This window comes from Urocitellus parryii, chromosome 8 (assembly GCF_045843805.1).
Source record: "Urocitellus parryii isolate mUroPar1 chromosome 8, mUroPar1.hap1, whole genome shotgun sequence".
Lineage (NCBI taxonomy): Eukaryota > Metazoa > Chordata > Mammalia > Rodentia > Sciuridae > Urocitellus > Urocitellus parryii.
The window spans coordinates 133,503,402-133,523,462 of NC_135538.1; the positions used below are offsets into that span (position 1 = coordinate 133,503,402).

At 42.0% G+C, this 20,061-nt stretch overlaps 1 protein-coding gene across 6 annotated transcripts; it reads right to left on the bottom strand.

Annotated features, from left to right (window-relative positions):
* Positions 1–4,479: 4,479 nt before the first annotated feature.
* Positions 4,480–19,991, bottom strand: LOC144256603 (ribosyldihydronicotinamide dehydrogenase [quinone]). Of its 6 annotated transcripts, XM_077801906.1 has the most exons (9): positions 19,834–19,991; positions 19,056–19,113; positions 16,924–16,991; positions 16,467–16,560; positions 14,325–14,489; positions 9,581–9,711; positions 8,022–8,135; positions 7,042–7,143; positions 4,480–4,885 (listed from the first exon to the last, which is right to left on the bottom strand). In XM_077801906.1, the coding sequence occupies exons 4-9, from the start codon at positions 16,471–16,473 to the stop codon at positions 4,709–4,711; spliced, it is 696 nt and encodes a 231-aa protein (XP_077658032.1). In that variant the 5' UTR covers positions 16,474–16,560; positions 16,924–16,991; positions 19,056–19,113; positions 19,834–19,991; the 3' UTR covers positions 4,480–4,708. The 6 variants fall into 6 exon arrangements, with proteins under 6 accessions (XP_077658032.1, XP_077658035.1, XP_077658034.1 ...); XM_077801909.1 differs by lacking the exon at positions 19,056–19,113; XM_077801908.1 differs by lacking the exons at positions 16,924–16,991; positions 19,056–19,113 and adding an exon at positions 17,284–17,376.
* Between the last annotated feature and the right edge of the window lie 70 nt (positions 19,992–20,061).

Below are 20,061 nucleotides of genomic sequence, written 5' to 3' on the forward strand. Positions count from 1 at the left end.
CTAGCACTTTCCCAAACCCTGATTAGCATAAATAGGGACCAACAGCATTGACCCAAGTGCTATATAAACTCTGAGACTAGCACTCTCAAGCTGCAACCTCTACCAGGTCCTGCTGCCCGTGGGAGTTGTGCACTATTCACACTTGATAAATTCTACTTTTACACTCCTCTGCATCAATGGGTCTTTGGATTTCATTCTTTGAATTCACAAGACAAGAACCCAGACAGAAGAAATTGGCAGCAAGCTACTGGGGTCTGCTGCAACACTGAAGGGCATAGCCTGTCATTGAGAGTTGCACCATGTCGCTCAATGGTAGGAGAAGAAACAGGCTTTCATGGCTGTAGATGCTTTCAGCTTATGCGGACCCTACCCGCGAGGAGAAGCAGAGAAACTCTGGTTTCACTGTGATTGATAAGGTCTGTCAGGGGCTGTTCCTAGGTACAGAGGAGAGGTTGCTCCTATAAACATGTGTCTTGTCAAAAGGACAATTCCCCAAGGAAGATCAGAATGTTGCCATCAAAAGGAACAGAAACGATGTAGGACAGGTAAAGATAACTGTTCATAACATCTGCCACATAACAGCACAATTGGTGGCCATGGTCTGTTTTCAAAGCCTACATCTGCCTCTCTATAGTTATGACCCTTGGGCAAGTTATGACCCTAACTTTGCCTCACCTATAAGTGGGGATAGTAACTTGTTCATAGGGCTCATGGGGCTGTTACAAGGATTAAATGAGCTATTAACACAGGTAAAGGATTTACATCGGCTATTTTTTCTATTATAAACAGCATTGCTAAAGAACAAAATATTTAATTAATAAAATCACTTTCTACTTCCCTAGAATGAATCTTTCTTTCTTTCTTTTTTTTTTTTTTTCACTGCTAGGTGCAGAACCCAGGGCCTTAGCACATGCTAGGCAAATGTTACCACTGAACCGCAACTCCAGTCCTAGAATTCATTCCTGTAAACAGAATGCTCTGCTGTGGTCAAACTCTTTTTTCTTGGCAGACTGCAATCTGCAGTACTGAGCCGATTAATACCATACCAGACAAGTGCCTTGTATTGGGATATTCTAAGAAGAGAAACACATTTCTTTTTTTAAAAAAAAAAAATTTAGATTTTAATCAATCTTTGTTTTTTTCATTTATTTATATGCGGTGCTGAGAATTGAACCCAGGGCCTCACTGAGCTCCAACCCCAGTCCCCCCCCACCCCCCGAAACACATTCCTTTAAGGGGAAAACAGTCACCTGAGCACATAACTGTCAGTGGGAGGGCTGTGTGGGACAGGATGGAAGGAACAGCTCAAAAACCACCTCCTTCCTCATCCCTGTCCTGTCATGATTTTCTGGGGCTGTTTACCCTGTCTTCAGACTTATGCCCTCTTCTGTCTCCTCAGGATATAAGGCAACAACTGTGTTCCGGAGTCACCAAAATTTCCCCCCAATTCCTGAGACTTTCTTACATTAAGCAACATACATATCCTTTCTCTTTTTTTACCAACCTCCACCCAGACGCTCAACTACCAAAGAGACCATTGTAAGTCCACCAGCGGCCTGTGCTTGAGAGAAATGGAGTTTTATTACACAGTCAATCTTCAGTCATTTCCTTTTCTTTTTCAAACAGTTATTACCATAATTTCCTGCTGCCCTGGTGATGCTGAAGTTATTTTCTTTTTAAGTTTTTCAGCAATAAGATTTAAAGAAACAGTGATTAGTACAGGAAGGTGATGAGCTGATGGTATCTAAGTAAGGTCTCAGTTCTCAAACTGTGAGCAGTTTTGCTTGGGAGGCAGAACTAATGCTCTTGGCATATGCAAGGCCAAGTTAAAGACATCATCTCTCAGGGCAATAGGACTTGAGGAACTAGTACGGCAGTGGGAAGTCCTACCTTTGAAATTCCCATCTTCTCACCCTGACACTTTGGAGTTGGTAAGAGAGGATGGAGGACTTCCTAATTCTTCATAGTCTGGGTCTAGCAACCTACAAGGACCCCAGGATGAGGCTCTAAAGGGTGGGTGTTGTAGTCTCTCTACCTGCCAGGCTCTCAGAGGCTGCAGGCCACTGAGCAAGGGATGGGGAGGGGAGTTATTCTGCTAAATATATCCTGAGCCAAAAGGGAGAAGGGACCTGTCTAGGGTATTTCTCCTGGGTCTCCCTGGCCTTGCCTGGTCTTCCTACCTTACAGTTCCCTATCAAGAGACTGGACCAGTTTGTGCAACCACTGAAGCAGAAGAGAAACCAGGAATAGGCAATATACACTAAACATATCTGATTGGCCCAAAGTCCACAATTTCTTCCCCCTGGAGATGCATGCCCATTATACAGGGTCCTAGACTCTTGCTGAGAGTCACAATCTGCTGTCTGTGATCCAGGGCTGGATGCATAAGGAGGGTGCTGCCCTTGTTCTCCAATAAATGCTGAGGAAGCACCTCCTGGGACTAGGTAAATTTGGGTCAATTAGGAGGCTCCTTCTTTTTGTCAGATGCCTCAGTGGTTAACCTCTGCATCCAGGATGAAAGCATCCTGGATCATTGCATTCAAATTGAGGTGGATGGTAGTTTGGTGGCTAGAAATTCCCCTCAAGGCATGGGATGGATCTGCAGAGGATAGGGTTGAAGAGACTGCAAAGCTAAGAGGGGCCAACAAAGGCATTCAGGGTTCCAATTTCATCTTTACCTCTTAAAGAGCAGGGCTTTCTAAAGTAAAGCATTTTGGGGGTACCCTAGCACATCCAGGATGGATGTCCAAGAGGCCATAGTGAAATGGTATTTAAAGGACTTATTTATGAAAAAATGCTTGGGGGGGGGAGCAGAAGATGGGGAGATTTTAAAGAAAATTCTTCTGAAAAAAATGCTAAAGAAGTTAGCCCCTGAAAAGAAGCCCCAGTTCTAAGAAGGTACTTGGAAAAGGTCTTAAGATTCTTCAGAAAGTCTGAGGACTACTCTGAAAAGTAACTTGAAGATGGCTCCAAAAATAATACTGAAAAATTATCCTGAAAACAGGGAGAAGAAAATGGCTTGGAAAGATCATTCTCTGAAGATGATGAATGTTCGGTGAGGAAAGCCCAGAAGAGAGTGTGAAGACTCAGAAGAGAAGGTGTATCTGGAAAAGAATCTGCTAGAAAATGCAGCTGGAAAAGGGTCTGAAGATGCTGCTGCAGAGGGGGAGGGATGCAGGTGAGAAGCAAGATGAAGACGCAGAGGACAGGAGGACCAAGATGATAACTCCAGCAGGAAGCTGTCTGAGCAGTCCCATGAGGGTGGCTAAGAGTGGCTTTGGGAAGGTTAAGGAAGAAGGGCCCCTGGGCACAGGCTCCTTCTTCAGTAGTGACAACAGGGGGAAGGAATGATGATGACGATGAATATGTGATCCCTTAAACTTGCATTCAGAGAGATTCCTCCATCTACCTGTTCCTGTGCTTCAGGATAATTAGCAGTGGTGTCACTCGACCATGTGCATAGCGACAGAATGCCATTCAGCTAATGCTTTGAAATTTACACTGTAACCAGCACATAATGGTTCCAAGTACATGCTAACCAGCTGTTCAATTAAAACTTCATAGTAACAATGCAAGTGAAAAGAAAATAGGGGAGATATAAAGAACTAAAACATTAGCTACGAATGGATTCAACTTCCTGGGGAAAAAGCAAAAATTCTCTAGTTGAGTTATGCCAGCTGAGTTATGAAATAAAAACAAACAGAAAAATATAAATCAAGCTCCATGTCCAGAGAACTATCCGAAAATTAAAATTATCATGAAGGTTGAACATAGCAAGATAGATATTAAACACACATTAAAGAAATGAAAGCTTAATTAAATAATTTCCAGTCAGCAGAATTCAATACAGTAAACTGATGGTTGCAATAGCTGATCTGGCTGTGTTATATAGTAGGAGCAAATGTGACTCCATTTTGTTTTATGACTTCATCCTGTAAAACAACCATGCCAAGTAGAAGAGTCATGACTGGAGCAAGATGTTCTTTTCCTTTTGCTATAGAAACCTTTAAGAACACAAAACTACCTTATGGGGTATTGTTTCTTTAACTAGGGTAACGGGGCTCTGTTTCTGTAACTGGGGTGACTGGGCTAACTGTGATTGGTTAGGCTTCCCTCCGCTTGACTGCACTGTCCTGCTTCTGTAACCTGGCTAGCTTGCATTGGCTAGACCCCCTGAACATCTCTTTTGCAGTTTTCAGGCTTATAAAGAGTGCCCTTACAATTGTTCAGGGCTGATCAGGGGAACAGCTTTATGTTCTGGTCAGTCGCCACCAGTGTGCTTCAATAAAGGCTTGATTCAATTATATTGAGTGGTCTGGAAGTCAGTTTATAAAACCCTGGGACGAAGCTTTAACTATAACAGCTGTATAAAACTCTTGAGATCACTCCTTCATAGTGACTTCATAGTGATTATTAACTCTATCCAGTTCACTTCGTTCTAATTTTATTTATTTATTTTATTAAAGAGAGAGAGAGACAGAGAGAGAGAGAATTTTTCAATATTTATTTTTTAGTTCTTGGCGGACACAACATCTTTATTTTATTTTTATGTGGTGCTGAGGATCGAACCCAGCGACCCGCGCGTGCCAGGCAAGCGCGCTACCGCTTGAGCCACATCCCCAGCCCCTAATTTTATTTTTGACAGTACCATCTCCTTGCATGTATTCTTAGCTGCATCGCGCACATGATGTACATGGGACACACAGTGTTATTCCCCAAAATACCAAGGGGCTGTGCAGCGGATGGGCTCTTCCTCCCAGATGCTCTTTAATCGTTGGGCCCAAGATGACACCATTGCTTTTCTTTCTTCTTCTGATGAAAGCTCAGGAGCAAAACTGATCTGAGGGGCAAGAATTTTAAATCCACAGAAGTGCAAAGCGCCATGCTGAAGACATAAAGAAAAGAACTGATCAGAAACCACATCCTTGATGTATGATTCAGTGAAATGATCAAAGGGAAAATGATAAAAAATAAACCTTCAAAAAATAAAACAGCTCTAAAGCTCTGAGGTCTGGAAACCTGTGACTTCCTTTTAACCTCAGGATGTGGGGAATAAACGAGCAGAAGAACATGGAGCAACTAGAATTTACAGATTTTCACCTGTAATTATTACTGCAGTTTCCAACCCTAAATGTCACTGTTTTGATCGACTAGACAAATTATGGTACCTTCATAGGATGGATCATTCTAGACTAAGGTTTTTTAGATATAGTATGTCACTATGGTTGAAGTTATTTGTTAAATGAAAACTACAAATTTTAAGCATTACTTGTTGTATGCCATTTATATGAAAGAGCAATAAACATAACTAACCTATTAATAAAAGTTATGTGTACAAGAATATATATGGGTCTTAAGAAAATAAACCAAGTTATTAAAAGTGATGATTTTGTGGGGTTATAGATTGAGGGGACTTTTTATTATTTTATTTTTTTTACATTCTCTCCCTTTGTCCTATAACATGGATTTTTTCAAACTGAAAAAAAAGTAGAGATTTTTTTTAAAAGAAAGAATTTAAGTGGGCCTGTGAAGAAGCAAGCTCAGATTTGTTAACTGTCCTCTCGTACTTCAGTGGAGTGTCACTAGTTGGAATCACTATTCTTTCTCCTTTCAAAAAGGATCACTTGTTTTCCTAGAAATCTCACACTCAGTCCTGTGCACTGCTTTCTTTAAAACCCACATCCTGGTCCAGGCCTGCCCCATCAGGGGGGTAGGTGGAGTGGGAGAGGCTCACACACCTCTTACTACAGTATTTTTTCTCACACAACATTATTTCCAGAAGTCAGCTTTTCAGAAGCACCATTATGATCGACAGAAGAAATCAGAAATGGTCTGGGTGAAAAAGTAGTACTTGGAAATCAACGGCCTCCATAAATACAGAACTAAGTTTTAGAAGACACAATGAAAAAGTTGACAAAATCAGCAACAAAGGAAAGGAATTCACTTAAAAATAAATACGAACTACCTGAAAGGAAGGTTTTCATGGTTTGAAAAGACACACAATAGGATTAATTTTGCTAACATCTAGAATGCTGATTAAAATCAGTTAAAAAAAACAGACCCGTGGGCAAAGCATGTAAATCTAGAGTTCACAGAAAAAAGGCAATTCCTACTTCTTCTTCTTTTGATTTTCTTTTTTTTTTTTTTTTTCCCTGTGGTGCTGAGAATCGAAGCCAGCACCTCATGCGTGCTAAGTGTGTGCTCTACCATTGAGCTACACTCTCTACTGCCACAACATCTATATCTTTTACAAGCTCACAGCATATTCTACATATGCTCTCCTCTGATAGAAATCCCTCATGACAACCTGGAAGCTTCAGATCTCCTCAGAGTCCCTCACCTAGAGTCTGCTTCTCTGCATCCTTGCCCCCTGCTCTGTCCCTCACTGGGGACAATTTGCACATGGACAACCGAGACTGCTAGAACTCACTCTGCCTACTGCCTTCCCCTTGGCAGATGCCCACTGCTTGGCTACTCATCAGGCCCAGGGTGTTCACACAGGCATCAAGAGTCCACCTCAGAGAGCAGGTCAGAGTAGGGAAGCTCAGAGTCTTGGGTACCTGGAGTGTGGGCTATCTCCATGGGGAGCTCAGCCAGCAGAGGCTCCTGAGAGGCTACATGGAACACAGGGCCTGGGGCACCTCTCGCCAGGGCTGAGGGTCTGCATGAAAGGCTCTCTTGGGCCTCCCACATGCTCATCACACACACACACACACACACACACACACACACACACACACACACACACCTGGAACTACCTCAGAGCCATTCTGGTCTCCACAAAGCAGACAACAAGCTAACCAGGTTTGGCTTAGCTTTGGGCCAAATATCAGAGGCTACATATAATACATATTCCCTACTGATCAGCCTTTTCAATGCTCCCAAGTCAGAATTCAAAAGGGCAAAATGTTTCCGTCTGTATCCAAATACAGTGAGAATGGTGTGGGGTGGCAGGCTCACATCACATGTCATTTCAACCTTGGAGAGGTGGGGATGTACAACAGGCTAGCATGGCATGGAAGCCTTTTGTCATCTGTTTACCTGGAGTGGCCACAGAAAGTACCGAACATCTCCACTGACCCCTGCTTTTGAGTACATCTCGGCTGTGCCTCCCGTGGTTAAGGAAAGGAGGGCTAGTTTATCCTGCAGGAGAGAGAGCAAATGCATTTAATGCGGATGCAGAAGAGGATGTGAGTGCTACTGTGATCCTGGCAAAAAGGTTTACAATGGCCAGGGGAAAATAGGGGGCCATTCACATCTCCCACAGGCCCATCCACAGGTGACAGCTATATCCCAACAGGAGGCAGAATGAAACAAAGGGACCAAGTGAACGCAAAAGCTCTCACATGCCCACTTCCAGCAGAAGCCAGCTTCCAGAGACACCATGTGAGTGGTCACTACTTAGGTGCTGTCTACAGAGCTGAGGAGGAGTGGAGCCCAGCACTCAGTGGCCACTCAGTAAATGACGGTGTCACTCGTAGCCCAAGACAGATCTTGTTGATGAGATTTGCTTTCCTCACATACACTCATATTCTGAGGCTCTCAGAATTTGAGTCTCTAATTTTAGCAGGAAATTCTTTTACTAAGAAATTCAGTGCTGCTAACATTGTGCATCTACCAGATTCCATGCATTGCTCACTGTGCAGTGTGGGTGCTGCATTCTCTTGTTTCATCAGGCCCACATGGGAAGTCCAGAGGGATGAACTCATAAGGCCAGGGATGGTCTCTCCATCATGGAGTAGATGACCTCTGGAGCCAGGGCTGACCACTTTGCTGCCCCTATTAACTTGCCCACTTCATCCCTAATCCAATACTCAGCCCCCACATCCACTAGACGGAAAGATCCACAAGTTCAGAAATGATGGTTTTCTCATCTGTGTCCAGCACTCAATGCTGTGCACATAGCAGATGCTCAATCAGCACTTACTTAAAAAAAAAAAGCAGCAAACTATAACTTGATAGCTGCCTCCTCCTTCCTCCCTCTCTAATAGTCCAGCGATCCTTGTCCCTAGAGCACATACCTTGAGAAAACCAGAATCGTAGAACCCTGGGATGTCGAAGGCGAACCCTTGGCACAGCACCCTGTCCATCCAGCCCTTCAGGATAGCCGGCACACTGAACCAGTACAGCGGAAACTGGGGACAGCATATTAAGGAAGAAGAAATACTGTGGCTTGTCTCAGGATTCCTAAGTTAGTCTGTTTGGTGAAAGAGAACAAATTGCACTCTCCTCCTCCATAGTGGCTGGGTGGATAAGGGTAATAAACATGGCCAGCTCTGAGGTGGTGATAGTGGGAAGGGGTGTAGTGGAAAAATGGTCCTGTTGCTATTATGTTGGCTCTGCACCCCGCTGATGCTGATCCCCACGCATAGGGAAGAGATGAAAACTTGACACTGGCTTTGGGGCGGCAGTCCTGTGACTGACCAATCAACGACTGAGAAGAAGATGCTGTGGAAAGATCATACACTTCCCACACCTGGGGTGAGTTGTTAAAATCTGGTGTCAACTGGGACTAATCAGATCCCTTGTTTGGAAATTCTGGATCTAGGGAATCAAGGCCTTGGCATGCAGCAAGAGAAACAGAACCAGGGGCTGGGGTTGTGACTGAGCAGTAGAGTGCTTGCCTAGCATGTGCAAGGAGCTGGGTTTGATGCTCAGCACCACATTAAAAAATAAGTAAATAAAATAAAGGTATTGTGTCCAACTACAACTAAAAAAAAAAAAAGTTAAAAAAAAAAGAGAACAGAGCCAAGGTGCAGGGAGATGTGGATGGAATCTGGTGAAGAAGACATCAGAGATGTTCCAGCTTGGGTCCTGTGTCCCTGTAGCCCAGCCACAGCTCTGTGCTGCTTGTCTAGGAGACTCAAGTGGCCAAAGCCCTTGGTATGAACTCCCCTTTCTTTCCAGTGTGACTTGGATTTCTGTTAACCCACAAATTACCCTAAACACATGTGTTTACTTGACTGCTTCTTCTGTAGTGGCAGAAAGGAGCCTATATTCTCCTTGGGACAAATACAGGTAAAGTGGCTGGTGTGTGTGTATGTGTGTGTGTGTGTGTGTGTGTGTGTGTGTGTGTGTGTGTGTGTTTCAACTAGTGAGAAGATGGAAACAAAGTTTTTCCCCCGTAGTAATCAGGCCTTTGACTGTTATTGCCTTGATAAACATTTGAGGCCTTTGACCCACATCCTTGATAAACAGTTGGGTAGAGAAAACTGGCCTTCAAGTGGCCCAGCATGTACAGGGTGGGGACTTAAAGAAAATGAACGCAACAAGACCTGCATGATTCTACTGTTTGTGGACCACTGGGCTAACAGAAAAATCCATTCCTGCTTACACAGGAGGTCGGAACTCTATAATGGCTGCATGAATCTCTCTACTAAACTAAGTAAAGTGTTGTCACTAGATAAGTGTTACAACTAAGTGTTGTAACTAAGTACTGTGGTACAACACTCACCCAGTAAGTGTGTGAAAATGTGCTAAGAAAACAGTTGCCACTTCTAGGAGTGCAGAATGTAGTATTTGCAAAGAGTCTTATGTAGGACGAATCTCATTCAATACATTAATTAAAGGAAAAACAAACCTGGAATATCACGAGATCAGCTTCCTGCACCTTTTTCTGCTCCTCAATGATGTCACTGGTTAGACAGTTTTTCTTGTAGGCTTCATAGGCTTCCACCCCATAACTGAAGACCTCAGGATTAGAAAGGTCACCTGAGGAAAGAGCCAGGTGAGAGGTCACAGCCTGTCCCAAAAACTTCACTAATGCTGTGTGCGTCTGGACTCCTCAAAGTGAGTCAATGACATTTGCTGTGACCCAACCCAGTCAGGGTATGAGAAGGAACCTACAAGGGCCACTCAGTGAGCATTTCCCACCCACCAGATGCTGTGCTGTGCACCCATCACCCTTCTTATGCTCCTGACAACTGATGACATCATACTAGTTCTCTACCAGTGAGAAAGCCGAACTTGACAGAGCTTAGTAGTTTGTTTGGTGACACCCGATTCCTAAGTAGCAGAGGCAGGCGCAGAGGTGGGATGACTAGAGGAGCAAGTGTGACTTCCTCCACTGTTCCATGTGCAAACCTGAAGTCACTTTGACAAAAGCCACAAAGGGAAGTGAACTAGCCATCAATTTGTAATTAAAAAAAAAAAAAGAATGTTCTTTGCTTCCTCTTTTAACCTATTTGTATTTGATTTTCATTCAAAGAATACACACCCAGTGCTTCTAGGTATAAATCTTGTCCTTTCAAGAAAACAAGTGTGGCACCAGGGAGGTAATCAGATGGGGTCACAGCTGCCATATGACATCAGGCCTGAGACCCCTCTGGGCCCTTTAAACCTATAGTTGTCCCTCAGTATCCACAGGCGTTTGGTTCCAGGACTTTCCAGGTCACCAAAATCCATGGAAGCCCAAGTCCCTTACATAAAATTGTGTAGGATTTGCATAGAACCTACAAACATCCTCCTGTAGACTTTAAATCATCTCTAGATGACTTCTAATATCTCACAGAAGGTAAATCTATGTAGGCAGTTGTTATATTGTATTGTTTACAGAATAATGACAAGAAAAAATGTTTTTATATTCACTACAAGGGCAATTTTTCCTAGATATTTTCTTTTTTCTTTCTTTCTTTCCATCCTTCCTTCCTTTTATTTTTTTAAATTTTTTTTTAGTTGTTGACAGACCTTTATTTTATTTATTTGTATGCAGTGCTGAGAATCAAACCCAGTGCCTCACACATGCCGGGCAAGTGCGCTTCTGCTGAGCCCCAGCCCCAACCTCCCTTTTATTATTTTTTTTATAGCATCCTTTTTAAGCTTTTTATTTAATTAATTAATTTATTTTTATGTGGCGCTGAGGATCAAACTTAGTGCCTCATACGTGCCAGGCAAGCATTCTACCACTAAGCCACAATTCCAGCCCTTCCTTCCTTTTAAATTGGCACTGGGGATGGAACCCAGGGGTGTTTAACCACTAAGCTACATTCCAAACCTTTTTAATTTTTTATTTTGAGACAGAGCTTTGCTAAGATGTTGAGGCTGGTCTTGAACTTGTGATCCTCCTGCTTCAGCCTCCTGCGCTGCTGGGATTACAAATGTACGCCACTACGCCCAGCTCCAAATATTTTCAGGGTTAGCTGAATCTGCGGATGAGAAATCCACTAGGTTCACTATATATCTACAGAGTCTCAAAATTACACATGGTATGTAGTGGGTTAATATCTAGAATAAGATCTACAACAACCCACTCCAGAAGGTGAAGTATGCTTGCCTCAGGGCTGTGGTGCAGACCTGGAGGATATGTGAAAGGGGCTTGCACTTTTTAGCCTTTGGTTGCCTATATTTTAAAATACTTTTTACAGTAAGCAGGCATGGTGGCTTATGCCTTTAACCTCAGCAATCTGGGAGGCTGAGGCAGGGAACCTCAAGTTTGAAGCCAGCCTCAGCAACTTAGCAAGACCCTTTTTCAAAATGAAAAACAGAAAGGGCTTGGAATGTAGCTCAGTTGTAAAGCACTCCTGGGTTCAACCCCCAATTTACCCCCCAAAATAGACATTAAATTTGAGTTGGCTTTTTCACTTAAAAATTAGTGGCAAGCTGGGTGTGGAGGCTCACACCTGTAATCCCAGCAGCTCAGAAGGCTGAGGCAGGAGGATCACAAGTTCAAGACCAGCCTCAGCAACTTAGCCAGGTCCTAAGCAACTTAGCAAGAACCTGTCTCAAATAGAACATAAAAAGGGCTAGGGATGCAGTTCAGGGGTTATACATGCTCCTGGGTTCAATCCCTGGTACAGATTTAAAAAACTAAACAAACAACACCCCCCCCCAAAAAAAAACAGTGGCAAACAAAAAAAAAAAAAAAAAAAAAAACAGTAGCTCCTTATCCCACTGTTCTCTATATTTATAGAGAAATAGAAAACTTTGTTGCTGTTTGCTAAGAGAAAATACTTTATGATGATGATAATGATTTTGCAGTGCTAAGGGTCAAACCCAGAACTTTATGCATGCAAGGCAAACCCCAGCCCCAGTTGATTTATTACAAAAAAAAAAAAAAACTGAATATTGTATCTGGAGATGTAGTTAACAGAACTACAAAGAAATCTGAGATATTAAATACTGGAAAACAGGAGGTACAGCTGTCATTATTTGTAGATGATTTGGCTCCATGTCTGGAAAGTCCCAAAGAATCACCTGAAAAGTATTACTAACAAGAAGGAAACTAGGAGTGGGCTGCGCACACACACTTCTCTTCACATCAAAAAGCTACTGTCTCTTGGTAAGAATTAAACAAGATCTGTATGATTAAAATATACAAATACACCCATTATAAAAATAGACCTGATGGAAGGTCACACAATTCTCTTAGAGAAAATCAACATGAAAGGTCAGTTCATCCCAAGTTCATATACACATTTAATGGGACCTGGATGAAAATACCATCAGGCTTCTTTTTGAATCTAGATGGCTGATTCAAAAGCTTTTATGGAGGGCTGGGGATGTGGCTCAAGCGGGAGCGCGCTCGCCTGCATGCGTGCGGCCCGGGTTCGATCCTCAGTACCACATACAAACAAAGATGCTGTGTTCACCGAAAACTAAAAATAAATATTAAAAAAAAAAGCTTTTATGGAAAGGTAAAGTAAAAGAGTCAGAAAAATTAGAAAATAAGATAAATGTAAGTGACCTATTCTAGCTGATATTAAATTGTATTATTTGCCAAAATAATTTAAACCATGTGGACCTAGAAAAAAACAATAGGAGTAGAACTAATAAACTGGAATGTAGTTAGTTGAAAAGTGCTTGCCTAATCCCCAGAACCACAATAAATAAAAATAAAAAATATTAAAACAAGTAGAATAGAATTTAAGAAGTGGGAATTTGGATCACAATGAAGGTGGCATTTAAATCAAGGGCAAATAGCTGAATCATGCAGTAAGTGGTAATATGACAACTAGGTAGGCATTGGAGAAGAAATTGGGCCCATATTTCAAATCATATGCCAAAATAAATTTGAAATATATAAAATACTTAAAATTAGAAGTAGCACCTATAGAATATTAGAAAAAACTATAAAACACTTTTTCTTACAAGCTTGGAGTTCATGTAAATATAGCAAATTCCTGAAGTCATAAATGAAAAAGACTGATCAAATATTAACTAAATGAAAGTAAATGGAAGCTAAAAGGAAGAAGTCACCATAAGCAAAGTCAAATAAACAAAACCAAAAACAAATTAGGTAAAAGTATTTTTGGGCTGGGGTTGTGGCTTAGTGGTAGAGTGCTTGCCTAGCATGTGTGAGGGACTGGGTTCGATTTTTAGCCCTGCATATAAATAAGTAAATAAATAAAGGTCCATCAACAACTAAAAAAAGATTATTGAAAAAAAAAAGGATTTACAATTCATATTCCATACTATAGGTTTTTTTAATATATAAGAACTTTTTAAAATCAATAATAAAAAGACTAACAACTCAATAGAAAAATGAACAGATGATATGAACAGAAAATTCACCGGAAAGAGAATATTTAATATTTTATTAAATGTTAGTTAAAAATAAAAATAAAATGTTAATACAAATAAGTATTAATAAATAGAATATAAATATTAAGCTATTAAACCTCACAATGAGAGAAGGACAAATTAGAACTATTTGGAACACTATCTATCACCTGCTAGACTGGCAATTATAAAAAAAAAAATTGGCAACACTATTGGTGACAGTGAGGAAATAACATTTGTAAACATTGCTGACAATAGTGTAAACTGGTATGAGATTTATGGAGAGCAACTTGGCATTATCTAGGAAAATCAAAATGCACATTCCTTTTCACCAGTAATTCCACTTCTAGACAAACTTGCAAATGTGGGGAAACACATATGACTCTGACTGTTCACTGCAACATTGTTTTTGATAGCAAAAGATCAGAAACAACCTAAAATGTCCTTTAGTAGGGAGATACCATGACATGGCCATACAATGGAATACTCTCTACAATAAGAAAAATAAAAGCAACCTGTAAAATGATGAGCATAATATGCTTCCAGTTTTGTAAAATGTAGAGGAAAAATGAAGAATACTCTCATGACTGCTTATATAGAAAGGACTATCTCAGAAAGGACACAGAGAAAACTACATCCTGACTACCTAGGGAACAGAGAAACTGGGTTGCTGGGGGATAGGAGGGAAAAGAGCCTGGCACTTTGGACTCCTTCCTGACCTAAGATTTTCATATTTTGTGCAATGATTAGCTTTTTAGGACAAGTTAAAATAAAAGAATACAAAGAAGAAAGTTAAAAAATAACCAAGCATTTATGCCGTGACTCACCAGTGATATCTTTCCTTGTGGCCCTTGGCTCAAAGTTCATGGCATACAAATCAGACACGGTGACAGTGCATCCCTGCTGGCTCAATTCATCCACTGCCACTTTCTTCAAGGAGCCATTGAAAGACTTAGGTTCTTGGTGTGCATAGACAATGAGCACTTTCTTACCTACATCAGGAGAAGGAACATTTCCTACTGAACAGCCATTCTCCTTTGTCAAAATCCCATGAAGACTAAGATGAAAATTAAATGTTTAGACACATCCCTACTGTTGAAGCTAAGCAATACCAAGGATCTTATTGGATGACAGTTTTAAAATGAACATTTTTAAATTCAGTTATATCATAGTTCATCTTTACTTGAGTGTGCAAATATAGGTTGAGTATTCCTTATCTGAAATGCCAGAAGTATTTTGGAATTCATATTTTTCAAATTTTGGAATATTTGTGTAGACTTTCTAGGTAAAGCCTCCATGATATGAAAATCCAAAATCAGAAATACTCTAAAATCTGAAATTTTGTGTTCAGAGAATTTTGGATTTTAGAGTATTTTAGAGTCATGAGCTGAAAAATGTTTTGGAGCTTTAGGGATGCTCAACCTGTACATATAAACACAGCAGGCCAAATTAATGTCTTCTCAAAGCGAAACTACACAATTAAATCTTTAAAAGCCTGATATAATCTGGTTAGCTCTATGAGAAGTTTTAGCCCGACTCCCCAACATCAAAATCAAAAGCTATCAGAACTCGTCTTTGTGCCAACCCTACAGCTAGGGCCCCTTTCAGGCTGGCACATTCTGCTTCCATCTTCCAGGTTCATGGCAACGGGGCACTTAAACAAAACACGAGGAACAGTCCCCTCGTCCCTTGAGGAAGGCAGGTCTAGGTGAAAGCCATATCTTGGTGGCAATGCTAAAGCAAAGAGGACTCTAAGAACAGGTTTTATAGGCACTAGCTGTATCATGAACAGCAGAGGCTTCTGAACACAGTATCGTCCACATTCATGAGAGTCGGTGGGATTATGTACTGAATTCTTCTAGAAGGTAACTTGGTGATTTGCTCTGGCAACATCTAAGACTAAAATGTTAAAAGCTTGACTTAAATTTTGCAGTCTAGGATCTTGAAGAGAAAATACATATATTAACTTGAAGCAGACAGTTTCAGGGTATTCGGTTGAACGTAAAAGGCTGAATTCCATGAGTTAAGTAAATTATTAATCTTGGCTTTCTCCGACTCCAATGTTATAAAGGAATTCTACTTGGGGGCTTACCAGGAGAATGGGTGTGAATGAAATCCTGCACCAATGTTTCTCAACTAGGAGCAGTGTTGCCTGTTACAGGATATTTCCCCATTCCAGAGCCATTTCTGATTGTCACAACTGGTGGGGGCAGGCAGTCACTGGATTCTGCTAAACATTCTACAAGGCACAGGGATCTCCCCACAACAAAGGATTATGTGGCCCCAGACATCAGTAGTGCCAAATCCGAAACATTCGAATCTATAGTAGAATGTACAGAATAAAGTGAATATGTATATTCTAAAATGAAAGCATTTCCATGTTATATTGTTGAGTGAAAAAAACAAGTTCCAAAATTCACCGTATAGGTGTGCAGGTGTCTGTGCCTGCATGCATGATAAACAAACACAAAAGTACAGATGGGGCCGGGGGTGAGCTCAGTGGCAGAGATTCTGCTTACCATGCAGGAGGCCTTATGTTTAATCTCCAGAACTGGGGGGGGGGGGGGAAGAACAAGGAACAAACAAATAAGTAAAAATGGAATTATTAAAAAAAAGTAAAGAAATAATTTTAAAATTGGGACTTGAAGTGTAGTTTAAACTTGGGCTCACTCACTCACTGAACAACTATTTTTTGAGGACCTACTATGTCACTGGATGATTTCTGGAACTGGAGGCAGGGTAAAGACAAGGTAGGTATGGCCCCCATTCTTGAGGAACTTGCCTTCCAGAATGGGTAAAAATGGCCAAGAAAACTAAAAATATTCAAAACAAGATAATTCGAGAGAGTGATCCACGGTGTAAATAGGTTGAACACACTGCTATGTTGTTTGGGTTTAGATTTTTTTAAATACCAAATGATAAATTCAATCTTGGATTAAAAGTCTAACTCCCCCATAATGAGCCATTACCTGCCATGCCCGAGGAAGAGGGATTTCTTTTCTCTGATTTGGTGGCGGCCCCAGGCTTTCAGGTGCAGTCACTCTCTTTGGTGATCCCAATAATCTGAAAGAGAAAGTCCACTCAAGGGAGGTGGGGAATGCAGAGGTGAGGTGCAAGTACAAAGTCTAGGCTCTCTGCTTCAGGAGGACATGCGCATGCATCAGAAAAAAAGGCTCTTGGGAGAGGCAAGGCTTCCTTTGGAGACAGGCCTCCAAGGACAAATCATGCCAAATATCAAAACCAACACTTCTTTTTTCTCAGAGGACTTTGAACCTTCAAGGAAGGCAGCCAGCCATAGAGAAGAGGACCTGAGAAATGAGTCACAGGCAGGAAGCAGGCACTGTACCTTCTCAGCCTTTAGGTCATACATGAGGGTGAAGAGGCAAAGGCAGGCACATTAATAAGCTGACATGCACTGCAGGGCACCTGAATACCCAGCTGGTGTAGGCGAAGCCCAGGAGATAGTACTGGGTGTCACTGGGTGCTTTTCCTGTCTGTAAATAAGGAGTTGGTTCAGTTCTTGTTTCTAGATAGAGATCTCAAAAGTTTCTCTAGGGAGGTAGCCTAGGCCAGTGGAGACTTCCATATGAGATGAATTTTATCCAGATTCCAGTTTTGCTATGTCTAACTATGTGACCTGCAGCAAGTCCCCGTACCTCTCTGTGCCTCAGCCTTCTCAACTACAAAGCCACAGAATGGTTCAGGAGATTATATATATATATATATATATATATATATATATATATATATATATATACATGCACACACACACATGTACATATATACATATATGTGTGTGTAGTGGCTAGCACACGATATGATTCCAGAGGGCCAGGGTGGAGTTCAGTAGTAGAGCATGTGCTTAGCATGTACAAAGCTCTGGGTTCAATCCCAAGCACCAAAAAAAAAAAAAAAAAAGAAAGAAAGAAAGAAAAGAAAAGAAAAGAAAAGAAAGAAAGAAAGAAAGAAAGAAAGAAAGAAAGAAAGAAAGAAAGAAAGGAAAGAAAAATGTTAGTTCTCCCTAAGAAGACCTCAGACCTCAGAGGCACAAAGGAGGCCATATCCTCACCCCTGGCTAGCCATCTCCAGAAAACTAGCTTCATGCTGAGAGAGCAAAGGTACTGCCAATAAACCTACTCCCACTGTGTGTGTGTTGGGGGGTAAGCTCAGATAAAACTCAACAACAAAAACAAACAACCCACTTAAAAATGAGAACAGGAATGGAATAGACCTTTCTCTAAATGAGATATATAAATAAGGACTAAGCAAATAAAAAGGTGCTTGGTGTCATTGGTCACTGGGATTAACCAATCAAAATTACAATGAGATATCACCTCACACCCATTAAAATGGCTATCATCAAAGAAAAATCAACAATCCACAAGGTTGGTGGGAAGCGGAAGGATTTAGAACCCCTATGGACTGTTGGTGTGGATGTAAAAAGTGCATCAGCTATGGAAAAATGGTACAGAGGTGCCTCAAAAGATTGAAAATGAAGTTACCATGTACCCTGCAATTCCACTTCTGGGTATAACTTCAAAAAATTGAAAGCAGGGTGAGGATCACTTGTGCACCCACATTTACAGCAGCATTATTCATAGCAGCCAAAAAGGTGGAAGTGACCCTCTGGCTGGATACTGCACCCAGGTGCTAAGGCTACAGAGATGAACAAAATAGATGAAAATAGAACCCTTACTCTTTGGTGGGTGGGGGGAGAGACAATAAACAAGAAGACAAGGAAGGCACAGAATTCCAGACAGAGATATGTACTAGTGATGATGACAAGTAATAGTGATAGTGCTAATAAAATAAAAAAAAACCTTAGTAGATAAAACGGCAGGAGTATGCTGCGATTTTAGATAGGGAGCTCAAGAAGGGGTCTCCAAACAGGGACAGTGAATATGCAGTTTGCCATGCAAAAATATGGGGTCCAGGCAGACAGAATAGCAAATAAGTGCTCAAGTGGGGACTCTGCTGAAAGGTTTGAGGAACTAGAAAGGCTATTTGGCTGGACTATGGTTTTTAGTTTCAGTTTCGTTTGTTGGTTTGTTTAAGAGGTGGTAGGGGATACAGTCAGAGTTGAGTGGGGTCCAACCAAGCTGAACTTATAGGGAAGGGGCAAAACTTTTATCCTAAGCCTAGCAAAAAGCCACTGGAGCCTCTTAAGTAGAAGAGTAGTACTGAAAGGTTCCCAGTGTCACTGCAGACTCAGAGATGCTCATCCTGAGATTGCCAAATTGAGGGACCAGAGACATCTTGATTTGGATCAAATGCTTCCATTTAAATGCTTCTTGGCGCCCTATGCATTTTTCAGCATTCCCAGGCCCCTCCACTCCCTATGTCTTGCTTGGCTCAGGTGAAATATTTCTATCACATGTCTTGGCCATTCAATAGCCACTTTACTAATCTGGGTTCCCAATTCCAAATCATCCACTTCTTCTAGAGGTTAAGAATAAGAAACTGAGGCCCACAAATGAATCTCCAACACAGGCTCTTCACCCTCAGGCACCCCATCCACAGCAAGAACAGCTCACCTTTGTTGGAAACCATGTACTTACCCAAGTCCACAGGAAGAGTCATGTGCTTTTAAACCATACATACCACACCAAATGTGTTCTATTTTTGACAAACATAATTTCATCTTAATGCATCCAAATGCTGTTTTATAAAGTTTTCACTTTATTATTTCCTAAGCCTCTTTCCACAGTCAGCCCCATAATGGTCACAGGAACAGCTAGACATTTCTTTGTGTAGCTATGCCATTGTCTGCTGCCCTTTTGTGCTCATTTAGGTTACTCTCCTCTCCCCACCCCAGAACTATACCTAGCACTATTAGAAGTCTGTATGATTTATACACGTTTCTTTTCATGTCTTGTCTTTGGCTGAGGTTTCCAGAGATTAAAGTTCACAGAAGTTGTTATTTTCAGAAATTACTGGTTAGGAAGATCCCGCCCCCCCAGCCCCCGAGATTACCACAATGTTTTTGAAAGCACAGTCAAACTACAGCGGTTCCATGGAGCTTTGGTAAACGATGGCATCCTTCATGAAGGGTGCTCTGGGGTTCCCTGCTCCCTTATTAGTAATGTGAGGATAGTGCGGTCACCTACTTCACAGGGCTGCGGGCACATTAAACGAGATCATTGTGAAGCACTGTGCCTGGCATGCGGTGGCGCCCAGGGAGAGGTAAGAGATCATATTTTCCAGCCTGTCCAGGACCCGGAGTGCCAGGAACCACGGGGACACACTCCACAGTCTAGCTGGCAAGTTGTAAGCCAGAGACCTCTCTGGCCTGCAGTCCCTCCCCAGCCCCCAGGGCCCTGGCCGGTGGGCACTCACTCTCTGGCCAGCGCGCCCTGGTAAGCGGCGGAAGGGCTCGCACGTCTGCGTCCTTGAAAGGACACTCCTTGTCCGCGCCAGCTTCCAGCTACCCAACCTTGCCCTCGCACGCTCCACTCTCTGTACCGCCGCGGCTGCGCTCTGCAACCCCGAACCCCTTCCAACGCGGCGTGGAGGCGCCCCGCCCTCTCCCTGACGCCCCGCCCCAAGAACGAGCTCCACCCCGCA

Excerpts from the sequence above, each read along its gene's own strand:
- LOC144256603 (XM_077801907.1), bottom strand. Across the intron at positions 8,136-9,580 it reads CTGATCTCGTGATATTCCAG|TTTCCGCTGTACTGGTTCAG; the intron begins GTTTGTTTTTCC and ends TGCTGTCCCCAG. Across the intron at positions 7,144-8,021 it reads ACGATTCTGGTTTTCTCAAG|GATAAACTAGCCCTCCTTTC; the intron begins GTATGTGCTCTA and ends TCTCTCCTGCAG.